Here is a 12,484-nt window from a genome sequence, read left to right as displayed (position 1 = left end):
TCCCCAACTACATTCTCAAATTACAAGCAAGAATATACAAATTGCTCCATTACCCCAGGATATATCCAAGTTTAAGAACCATTGGATCTAGATGGATGAAATGTTCCTATTGGATAAATTAATCTCCTATCTTATTTTCTGCCTATTTTCTGCCTGTTCCTAAAACTGGTATTTCTCTTTTGAAATTAGTTTAAATTCCCATCCCTTCCAAACCACATACATACAGAAGGAAATAGGAAATATGACATCTTCACTAACAGATTGTAAAGTTAGTAGCAGGGGATTAAATAAGGAGAGGGACAATGACCAAGCAACAATGGCTAGAATCTTTGAATCAGAGAGTTGGAACAGCCCTCAAACACCTGAATCTGCTCTGAATCCACCCAGTAAAGGAGAACCCACCACCTCTCTCTAGGTATTGGTTCCACTGTCACATTGCTCCTATAATTAGGTAGTTCTTTCAGTCAGATCTGATTTTCTGTAGTTTACATCCCTCATTCTGTGGTTTCCATTCTGGGGTGATAGAGAGGAGGTCTTGTCCTTGCAAAATTATATATAAATGTCTAGCATAATAGGAGTTTTATTTAAATGTTCTTCATATAATCACATTTTCAATGGAAAATTATTTCATTCTCCAGCAGTAGGAAAGCCTGTCAAAGAATCGTCAAAAAATGTAAGTTAGTGCAGAGAAAGAGAGTACACACACTTGGTTGGATTAGGAATAATGTAAATTATATTAAACTGTTGCTAGTTCTAGTTTTTAAAAATACTTTTTAAATATATTATCTTGCCCCGTGACAAGTTTGTGTCATAAGGCAAACTGAAATTTTTTCACCAAGTGTCTATTAGAAATACAGTCATTATTGTAGAATGGTATTCATTATGCTGTTGGGTTCCCCAGAATTTTCTTTAGGGCACTATTTTGATATTTCCTGGTATGTATGTTTGTGTGTGTGTGTGTGTGTGCGTGCGTGCATGTGTGTATGTGTTCCACTTTGGTTTCTGTTATCTCCAACATCTAGGATTCCAATATGTGTTTCACAAGTAATAAATTCTTTCAGAGAAAGCTTGGAATAATAAAAGTCTAAAGAGCTGAAAACTATAACCATCGTTCTGAAATGAAATCATCCAGGATTCTGTTGTCCCTTCTCATTTTAGATTTATTTCTGTTGTGCCTCATTTCCCATGTCCTTGAAGATTCTTAATATCAGAGTTCCTAACTTCTGGACCTTCATCACTGATCATGGTTTTTACATCAGCTATTAAATGGAAGTTAATCTTCCTTTTGGAAAGCATTTGATCAGTCTTGTATTGGACATATCGTTCAGCTGCAATCCTCAAAAGCCTCACTGAAATCAAACTGGGCTTCATTTTACATGAATACTTCTTAGTTTCAAGTTTCAGGAGTCAGCCTGATGTTGTCAGTTCTGAATAGTAAAAAGGGGAAAAAAAGACCCAGTGCTTGCAGTTCTTCTCACATGTTCCCATCTTACATATCATACTTAGACTTTCCGTCTCCACCAACTGTTCCTGTCTGCCTTTCATTTTAAATTATTTTCTCTTTTGTTTTGTTTTTAGACCCCAGACAAGCACAGTCATCCCCTCCATGGTCCTATGACCAGTCTTACCCATCATATTTGAGCCAGATGACTTCACCATCCATTCATTCCACAACTCCCTTGTCCTCCACACGAGGCACAGGGCTTCCTGCCATCACCGATGTGCCCAGACGGCTCTCAGGTAAAGACTGTGTATGAATTAAACTAGTTATCTCAGAGGGAAGCTAGGAAAATCAAGAACAGCTTAGTTGGTATGTACTTAGTAGATATGATATTTATTTTAGGTGCATATTACTAAAAAGAGTTGGGGTAACCTCCTCACTTTGTAGTGGTTTGAATCCTTGAAGTCTCAGGATCTTGTTGCTTTACTATGCTCTGTTCCATGCAGGAATACTTTACCTCGTTTGTATAAACAGTATAAACAGCTCCTCCTCCTCATCATCATCTCCCTCCCTCCCTCCCTCCCTCCCTCCTTCCTTCCTTCTTTCCTTCCTTCCTCCCTCCCTCCCTTCCTTCCTTCCTTCCTTCCTTCCTTAGTTTGCCCACCCGTTACTGTTGAAAATCTGCATAGCTGTAATACTTTGATCACTTATTTATCTACTGTTAATAGAAAGAGAAAATTGCTTTATCGTGTAGTCAGGATCCCTCTCAAAAGCTAGGAAACTACAGAATAAAATGCCATCTTGGAATAGGTTGAGGATAATAGCAATGAAAAAGGAATGAAAATCTTCACAGAAATAGTGCTGAGCATCAGCAATACTAAGACTAAACAAATGATCACTTGTTAAAAATTTTATGTTCTCTTGGAAAATAATCTTTTTGTTATATTGCAACCCAGCCCTCCATTGTCATTCCCTGTATTTTGTTAGTCGTGACCTGCTTGCCTGAAGTATGATTTATGATTAACCCGTAAAAAATTCCATATGATCTGCTTTCCTCATCTTTCTGTCAAGTTGGCAAGATACAGTTTTTATCATTCTGTGCACCTGTTTGACTCTCAGCCAGGTGAATGTCTATAGAATATATCTATAGTATCATTGACAGGCTGAACTATAGCCAGGAGTCATACAGGATTTGATTTGTCTGCTTTCTTTCTTTTCGTTTATCTTAGGGATGGATTTGTTATATTTCAAAAGAAAGAGCAATAAGAATTAACATCTTTATTCTCAGCTATTCAGTCTGTCTTCAGATGTTTACCCTGATATTCATATTGGGTAGATTCGAATGTATGACTTCTGGAAATGCCAGCCAACCTGGCTTTTTTTTCTTCTTTTATTTGAAATAGAACCCATACAATTGATTTTAATTTTAGACCATCTTCACTTACTTCAAGTCTCTGTAGTGTCAGGTCAGTGGTTTTTTAGCAGTTTTGCTACTGGCAAAGGACTTGGATATCTCATCTCATCTATTAGAGAAAGAAAAAAAACAGCACTTCATTTGATTTTAAGGAAGTTTTTAAGAAAAGGTAGATTCTTTCACTAAACATATCATGATGTTTCCCTCCCTTTTTTCAAAGAAAGAGAACAAGTCTTTTAATGAGACAATTATGGCTTTGGGGTGACTGAGCAAGCTATAGTTCATCTAAAAGCACAGCCAAAAATGGATCATTATTGATGTTTTTAAACTGAGACTATAATAAGTGATCTTGAAATAATAATACACATATTGCAGATTTGTGCTTTATAATGACTAAACATACAATGTCTTATCTGGTTATGAACTTACAGTAACAATGATTTTCAATTGTTATTGATAGAATTCCAAAGCAATGGGGATAAGGGAAGTATTTAAATGGAATAGCCTGCCATGACTAAAAAATGACAAATTAGAAAAGAAGAAAATTAAAGAATTTCATTATCGGAATTGAAAAAACATAGAAAGCCAAATGTTGTATCAAGAAAGATGATCCTGATCTAAGGACCAGCAAAAAAGGAAAGCATGAAGATAAGATTTAAATAGCAGATTAGCGTTGAGTTTATTAGGAAGATCTGGAAGAGATTTTAAAGAAAAAAAAATAGGAAGCCATTCAGATGATATTTATAAAATAAATATCATAAAAGGATCCTTTTATAAAATGTAGTCATAGAGTGTTCTATATCAACCTCCTTATTACTATATTTAAATCAGTGTTGGTATTAGAACAAAATATAAAGGCTTTATGCTTCCAGTAGCCAATAACATAATGCTTTTCTAAGCAACAGGAATCTTTAATTCTGACATATTGCACAACCATTTTTCCATTCTAAACAGTGTTTACAGCAGCGGTTCTCAACCGATGGGTTGCGACCCCATTTGGGGTCGATCGACCATTTCACGGGGGTCGCCAAGCAAGGCTGTCTGCCATTTTTTCCCCCTTTTCCGGTGGGTGCCTTACCTCCCTTGGGCTGGGCCAGCTGGTGGCCCAGCCGGTGGTCGGTCTGCTCCGTCTCTGCCGCTTGCCAGCTATGCCTTGGCCGGCACGGGGGGCAGCACCACACATGCGCGGCGCTCCTGGGCAGGGAAAATCCTCGACTTACGACCAGTTGGGTAGTCCTCGACTTATGACCGATTTAGTCCTCAACTTATGACTGGTTTAGTCCTCGACTTACGACCAGTTGGGGGTCACGGCATTAAAAAGGTTGAGAACCACTGGTTTACAGTGATTATTGGTTAAATAGTGTTAAACATATTAATGTCAACATCTGGCTTTTCTTTATTAGTGTCAAATAAGGAATCTAGTCACATTTATGGTTAAGGAAGGTAAAGATGTCCTCCCACCATTTACCATCACATATTTATCATGCTGATGTTCTTGGCATCTATAGCTGCTAATATAGATGCCTAATATATTATAGATATATTAGGGTTATATTAGTGTTTCAGACAGCAAACAAAGTTTGAAAGGGCAGTAGATGTCATAAATACTTGGGTTCTCCTATCCGGGAATTGCCAGTATATGAAAGTACTCTCTGGCAATTGAGCACTGGCAATTATTTCTCATGAATACTCGGCATGTCACACTAAATTCATTCCCTTACAATCAGTCCTAGATTCTGAACTGAAATCCATTACCTGGCCATGTTTGCTCCAGTTGCAGTTATTTGTGTTGGTTGCTTGATTTCTGTTCTTTGTGCCACCTCTGCCATTCTTGAAAAACATAAAAATTTCAAAGCTATAATGGTGGGAAGGGAAAGGATTTGTATTTTGAGGGTATATTTTATGAATACGGAATAATAGAGCTGGAAGGAACTTGGAGGTCTTCTAGTCCAACTCCCTCTCAAGCAGAGGACCCTATATCATTTCAGACAAATGGCTGTCCAATCTCGTCTTAAAAACCTCCAGTGATAAAGCACCCACAACTTCTGAAGCCAAGCCATTCCACTGGTTGATTATTCTTGCTGTCAGGAAATTTCTCTTTAGTTCTAGATTGCTTCTCTCTTTGATTAGTTTCCATCCATTGCTTCTTGTTCTGCCTTCAGATACTTTGGAGAATAAGTTGACCCCCTGTTCTTTGTGGCAGCCACTTAGATATTGGAAGACTGCTATCATGTCACCTGTAGTTCTTCTTTTCATTAAACTAGACATACCCAATTCCTGCAACCGTTTTCCTATGTTTTAGTCTCCAGTCCCTTAATAACCTCTGCACTCTTTCTAGAGTCTCAACTTATTTTTTATATTGTGGCAACCAAATCTGGATGCAATATGTAGTCTGACAAAGATATTATAAAATAATACTAACACTTCACGTGATTTTGAGTCTATCTCTTTATTAATGCAGCATAGGACTGTGTTAGCTTTTTTGGCAATTGCAGCACACTGCTGACACATATTTAAATAGTTGCCCATTAGGACTCCTAGATCCCTCATGGTTATTACTGTTGAGCCAGGTACCACCTATTCTATATCTGTGTATATAGTTTTTCTTAGTGTAAAACCTTGCTTTTCTCATTGAATTTCATTTTGTTGGATAGGGCTCAGTGTTCAAGTCTATCAAGATCCTTCTGGATCTTGAGCCTATCTTCTGGTGTGTTGATTAATCCCGCCAGCTTGGTGACGACTGCAATTTGATGAGTTCACCTTCTATCCCCTCATCTAAATCATTTATGAAGATATTGAAGAGTACTGGGCCTAAGACAGAACCATGAGGTACTCCACTGCATACTTCTCTCCATGTACATGTAGTTCTGTTGAGGACCATTTGCTGAGTGCGCTTAGTCAGCCAGTTACAAATCCATCTGGTGATTATGCTGTCTAACCCACATTTTTCTATATTATCAAGTAGTAGGTTTCTATCTTACCAAGTAGATTGTGGTCTACTTTATCAAATGCCTTACTAAAGTCCAAGTTTATTGTGTTTGTAGCATTTCTCTGGTCCACTAATTTAGTCACTTTGCCAAAATGTGACAAGATTTGTTTGGCATGATCTGTTTTTGACAAACCCATGTTGGCTTCTGGTTATAACTTTGCTTGCCTGTAGGTGTTTGCAGATTCATTCTGTAACTTTATTTTCTTCATTTATTTATTAGGAAAGAAAATGAGGGTTTTGATCTTATATATTTTGCTTACCATTGAGTTGACAATCCTAATGTTTCTGCTAGACATAAGTAGGATGTGGGCACATGGACAGCAAGATGAATTTAACAAGTGAGTTAGCAAACGTGAATGCATTTATAACAAAACTCTACATTATGTGCCATATCTGGACATTGACACAATAAAAAACTGTAAAGTGCTTTTCAATTTGGAGATTAGGCTTTATTTTTCCTTTTAGGAAAATAATGGTCAGGTTAGTGTTATATTATTTTGTGGGAATGGCAATCCATGTCTTAATTCCATACTCCATTAGCTCATGTAACCTAGATCAAAGAAGTGTTGATTTGCTATTCCATTTATTCCATGTATTATTTTAATGTTGAACAATACATGATCCTTAAGTGTTTGCTTTTAGATTGCAAAAAGTTCAGCTATTTCAACACTATTGCTTGCCCTTTTTTTAGCCCTCGGTATATAGAAACCTGTGCATGATCTCTTTTTCTCTCCTTTTTGTAATTAATATTCAAAGGTGTTCATACTTATATTAAATTATTATAAAGTAATAATTCTAAAACTACAATGTTGTATTTTGCTTGTTCAACTTTGAATGGTGTACTAGCTGCAGTGGTTACAGTCTGAATTTTAGAGTTTGGTCAGCTCTGGTTCAGAAGCAATTAATGTATAAAATCCCATAGTCTGCATACATACAGGTTGAAATTATCTGTTAGTATGAGTGGTGACTCCTTAACTTTAATAACACTGAGGTAATGTATTTAGTCTAATATTTTTCTTCAGTTGAAGACGTGTACATATTGGACAGCTATTATCTTCTATCCAGTCTCAGTGTTGGGGGAAGATGGTTAAAGAAAGTGGAGGGTTCTGGAAGAACTGGATTATTATTTTGATCCTTAATACAATTCAGGCTGTGGTACTGGATGAATAGATGTGTGGTAACTGTGAATGGTGAGCATGCAACCATCCTTGTCTTGCTAGGCTTTTCTGGAGCTTTTGATCCTAGACCACCTATAGCAGTTAGAAGCATGAAGCACTTTTTTTACACTGGTTCTGCTCGTTCTTAAGTGAATATAGTCAGTGTTTGCAGGTTGAGCTCTTGGGCATGCCAATGTGAGGTGTTCCAAGGTTTGTTTCTCCCCTTATACTGTTTAACGTGTACATTAACTGCTAGAAAAGATCATCTGCTGACAGAGTTGACATCATTGATGTACCAATAATATCATCTAGCCATACATCTCTATGCCAGGCCAAATGGGAGATATGATGGAAATCTTAACTAGAGGCTGTCAGAATCCAAAAAGAGAGAAATACGTTCTGATTCAGCCCAAGCAAGACAGAATAGATGTTGGTTCAGAAATTAGCTGATTCTGGAGTGACAGCAACCTTAGTTCTTGATGAGGTTGCATCTCCCTGAAAGAGCAAGTTCACAATCTGAGAACACTCCTAGATTTGTGGCTCCTGCTGATCAAGCAGAAGGGCATTTGCCCAGCTTTGCCTGCTGCAACAGTTACAGCCTTACCAAGAACAGGACACTCTAAGACAGTTACTCATCCTCTGTGATTTTGCATCTGGATCACTACAATTCACTGTATATGAGTTACCTTTGAAAATCACCTGGAAACGCAGCTGCCCATGTACAATCCCCATATAATACAGCTACTTTGAGAACTGAATTGGTTATCAATCTGTTTTCAAGTGTAGTTTAAGGAGCTAGTTACCATATTTTTCCATCTATAAGACGCACCCTTCTATAAGACACTCTCCATGCCGATCAGCTGTTCGGTGGAGTGCCGAACAGCTGAGCCAGCAAATCCGCAAGTTCGACCAGCTGAAGATCTTGCCTCCTCCCCCTCCCATTAGTAGCAAGCTCAGGAGCTTGACACCTGCACCAAGTTGCATGGCAATGCACACAGGCATGCCCTGGGCTGCGGAAGTTACCATTATTTTTCCATGTATAAGACGCACCTGATTTTTGAAGAGGGTGTTTTCAGGAAAAAATAGCGTCTTTTACACGTAAAAATATGGTAGTACCTGTATGTTTGGGGGATTGAATATCTTAGAGACTACCTATCCCAACTAAATTATCCCCACTCAGCCAGAATAGGGAGCACCTGCTGAAGATTTTCTCCTATCAGAAGGTATATGAAAGGAAAAGAACTGAAGTAGGTATATCCAGTGACTGCTTATTTATCCTACTGGACAAGACAAGAGTGACTACACTGGAGTTAAAACTGGCTTTTTTGCAATTAAGCATTACTGTTATTGTTTACATTTTATTGTTTGCTTATTTAATTAAAGTCTTCATTGTATTCTGTCTGATTTTGTACACCTTTTATATAGCTTCTGGAATGAAGTGGTTTATAAATGTTATTAATAAGTAAGTAAAAAATAAAATGCACATACACACATATGCACAAATATATAAAGAGAAAATTTCATCTTGTGAAGGTGGAGATTTGCCAAAAGATGAGTTATTTAAACTAAAAAGTGCTGTGAAGTAATATTCTAGGATTACATTGATCCATTTTATTAGCTTGATTTGTGATGTTCCTAAATGAAGCTGGAGGCTTAAAAATGTCATCTGGCAGCCATAGTGCGTACTTTATATAATTTTTATTTTTACTGCATTCTCTTCCTCCCCTTCTCATGTGAGGGGGGTGGGGGAGAAAGAACAAATTATGAATTTATAGATGCATGTGGACAATTAGAGCCCTTATATATGTGTCAAGGAGGAAGTTTATGAAAGATAATGGAATCCATTCCAGTAAACATTAAAACAGAAATAATGTCCCCATCAAAATCAATGGAGGTTCTGCAGTTGATTTTACCGGAGCCAGAATGTCACCCAAAGTTAGTCATTACTAACAATAAGTATGTGCTAGTTGTACAATGACTGTTAAATTTAATTTTGAATTTAATTTTGTCTATGGCACATGAGCAGCCAAAAAACCTTATGATAATGGCCCTGTAAGAAGACCAGCTAAAATGTTTTGAAAGTAATTTTTTTTCAGTAGTGGATGATAATCAAAGAGAGGTTTTTTTTAGCATTCATTAAACTATGCTTACCAATTTGACAGACTTATAATAGTGATTTTAATTAATATTTCATTTTTTTTCCTGGTGAATGTTCATGTTGTGGTCTCATACTACACTTTTCAAACAGAAAGTACCCTTTTTTAGACTCTAGCCTTTGAGACCTTTATCTGTAAAGGCTACATTAGTATACCGTAATTTCATATATTGGCAAATTGGTGCAGTATTTTTTTTTTTTTTTTTTTTGCTAGCAAAGATATCAGACCAAGGTAGTTTGAAAAATTTAAAAAGATGGCATAGATCTGTTCTAGAGGAAAACAAGGTAGGTTTGTATTTTTAAAAATTAAGAGGTCCAATAAATGTACTAACGCCTTGTTGTCTTAATGCCTAGTTTGGTGCTTGAGCTACATTACTCACCCTGTGGTGAATAATTCCAGAATAAGGCCACTTTACAGATTATAAGAGAAACTGAAGCCAATAGAATAACTTTGCATGTGTTTCCCTATCTTTCTTGCCAAATATTTTCTCTGGGCCAAACTAGGCATTATGGAGAATAGCACTGAAAGATCCTTTGTAAGTCATTTTCTCCACTCCCAAAATTTAGCTGATACTGTGATGACATGAAATTAATTTCTCTAGTTTGCTGGTGGCTGTGGTAGGGAAACATCAAGTATTAACTTTCTTTTCTTAGATATAAAGAGGTAGATATTGAGAAAATGGTATGATTGTCTCTTTTTGTGCAATCAAAATTTGGCCCATTTTGGATGCAAAACTAGAGTTATTCAAATCCTCTGAAAGGGAAGCACTTACAGCGCACCTTTTGTTGAATTATTAAAGCATTCATATCTTTTTACTGACTCATATGGCTTCACGTAGCCGCATCAGCACTTTGCCTTATTTTTCCAAAGCTCTTATTTAAGGGTTCTGAAGCATTTCTTTCAAAGGATGTGCATAGTCCTAGCAGCCATCATCACAAACAGGCAGACTCAGGAGCAGAATCTGCTCACTCTATAATTCTCTGCTTTCTGTCAGATTACATATTTGTTAATATTCTTGAAATCAGTTTGGCATTTCTCCGTGTTTTCAGTTTCCTACAAAAGCTGAACTTAACATTTAACTCTGAATTCACTTGAATTCATTGCCTAAATTATGTCTTTATTTTTTTAAATTCACAGTAAAGAGGAATGGTGCAGAGATTGGGGTGGGATTGTTCAAAGTAGAATTGCTCTCTCAAATGTGTGTTACATATGTAAATTTTTACATGTATAATAATCCTGATGTGTTAATGGAAGGTAAGAAAGCAAGAAAACTTAATGACCAAAAAAAAAAAAAAGAATCTATATACTCTTGGGCAGTCTATTTTTAATGAGGGTTAATCAAAGGAGAAAAAAAGGTGAAACTTTCTGAAATGGAATATATTTGTTGCTGGCACAGGAAATAGCACACTGCAATCAATGTGTGAGTGTATAGATATGTTTTATCTGAGCTCTTTTGTGCAATATGTTTTATATTTAGGACACATATCAGAATTTGCATCTGTTTTCAGAACTTGCTGCTAACAGTTAGTAATGATGCCAAAATACACTTGAGTTCCAGCTTGAAACCAAATGATACTGCCTTTTTTTGTTATTCCTAATTTGAAGTCTGATATTAATTAGAGACATTTTCCATAAGCACCATATCCTTTTTCTGAAGTGCTCATTAAAATTATATTAACTTAAACTGGAATAAGGCCTCACAGCCTGAACTGCTTTGGTAATGATTTATTCCTAACTGGCCTTTTTGTCATTTGGGTAAACAACATGCTAATTCTTAAGGGGAAGAATAAAAAGTCTGATTCCAAATATATAAAAGGAACAAATCTTACCATCCCAGTCTCTGAGACAAAAATCAATAAGAGGTTCAACGTGGGAGGCCCCCAGAACTGAGGTTCTAAGGACTCTTACTGGAATTCTATTTTTCACTGAGGATAATTGGTAAGAGTGGCCAGATTGAGAAGCAGGACCAACAAGTCAGAAGAAAAATTCAGCTTCCTTTTCTCAGATGACTTTCTTCAATTATGGCATATACTGTAATTCAGGTCAAGATCAAAGGTAATATCACTGCATTTGAACCTGATGTTAAACCTAAGCAGGCCTAGACTTCTTTCAGGCATACGGTACTCAAATTATGGTTTGAAGTTGGCTTATTAGTATTTGGTCATAGTTAAAGCTAATTCTGTTTGTCTGGGTTTGGGTATCTCCACAAAAGGTACTGAAGAAAAAATGCGTAAATCGAAGGGAGGTTTTCTGAACTCTGGCTGGAAAATGAGAGGGAGCCTGCAAGCACATGCCTGTTATACTAAGCCATTATTTTAATAGATTAACCAAACCAGCCCAAACAGCCTACTATAATTTAACAAGAACTTTATTTGTTTGTGCCTTCTATCTGCTCTACTTGTTAGGTCACCCTTTCAAACTGCCATATGATGGATTCTTTGTTGTATACAAGGCATTTATATGGTTTTACGCATACCTTAGAAATCAAGGCATCCATATTTCAAAAATTCCTTTCTAATGACTGTGATGACATTCTCAAAATATTTTCTGGACACACAAATATTTGCTAACTATATGGCAATGACTCAATATTCAGCAATCATTCAGCAATAATAGTGTTCAAACTATTATCTTGTAGTAGCATTCACTAAATATCTTTAGCAGCTAGTGTTTGATTATATTGGAAAATTATGTGAGATTTGAAATGAATATTGTGATGAATATACGATAGCTGATATTCAGATGTAGTAGTATTTGATAGTAAAAATATTGTAATGTGGATATTAAAAAGATCTGACAGCTGACATGCAGTCAGACATACAGTCTTGAACAAGTGTGCAGAGGCACAAAATATTCAAACGTAGAAATGTAGCCATATTTGATATTTTGGGCTATATTTATTCTCATGTGAATATGTAATGGAAATCCCTCTGTTTTCTCTTCTTGTATGCTTTCTGTGCCCTAGATCTATTAGGTGGTTCTCCCATCCTTCCATAACCATTTTGTAAGATACAATGGGGTACACTTGAAGAGGGAATTGACCAATTTTTGGATACCATTCCATCAATGGATGGACAAAGTTGGATACAACACTTACTTTTGTTGTTCTGTACAAGACCAATGCTTAAGAAAAAAAAAAGATGAGAAAGAAAGAAGACAGGGAAAGGGGGCATAATCTGTTTGAAATATTTTGAAATAAAAAAAACAGCAGCACATGACCAAGCTTGTCTGGGTATGAAAGCCAAGAAGAGTTGGGCCTGATTAATATTTGGATGAAAATACTCTAAGGAATTATGAGGACTATGGAATAGGCTGGGAAATGTAGGG

The 12,484-nt window shown here is 36.5% G+C and overlaps 1 protein-coding gene across 12 annotated transcripts in view; it reads left to right on the top strand.

Annotated features, from left to right (window-relative positions):
* RUNX2 (RUNX family transcription factor 2) overlaps positions 1-12,484 on the top strand; it is a 268,350-nt gene that overhangs the window by 147,309 nt on the left and 108,557 nt on the right. For 10 of the 12 annotated variants that reach the window (XR_005554635.1, XR_005554636.1, XM_039326192.1 and 7 more), the window contains one exon: positions 1,579-1,740. The exons of 1 other annotated variant lie outside the window; for it this stretch is intronic. Coding sequence is in view for 9 of the 11 variants with exons in the window: in XM_039326192.1 (XP_039182126.1) it covers positions 1,579-1,740 (162 nt within the window). In the remaining 2 variants the exon portion in view is untranslated. Of the gene's footprint in view, positions 1-1,578; positions 1,741-5,509; positions 5,650-12,484 lie in introns of those variants that run through there. One more of the 12 variants, XM_039326200.1, reaches the window with a different exon arrangement.

The sequence above is a fragment of the Crotalus tigris genome, unplaced genomic scaffold, assembly GCF_016545835.1.
Source record: "Crotalus tigris isolate CLP2741 ecotype Arizona unplaced genomic scaffold, ASM1654583v1 scf7180000024340.7048381, whole genome shotgun sequence".
Lineage (NCBI taxonomy): Eukaryota > Metazoa > Chordata > Lepidosauria > Squamata > Viperidae > Crotalus > Crotalus tigris.
Note: the sequence above shows the minus strand (reverse complement) of the source record. Positions and strands in the feature narration are given on the sequence as shown.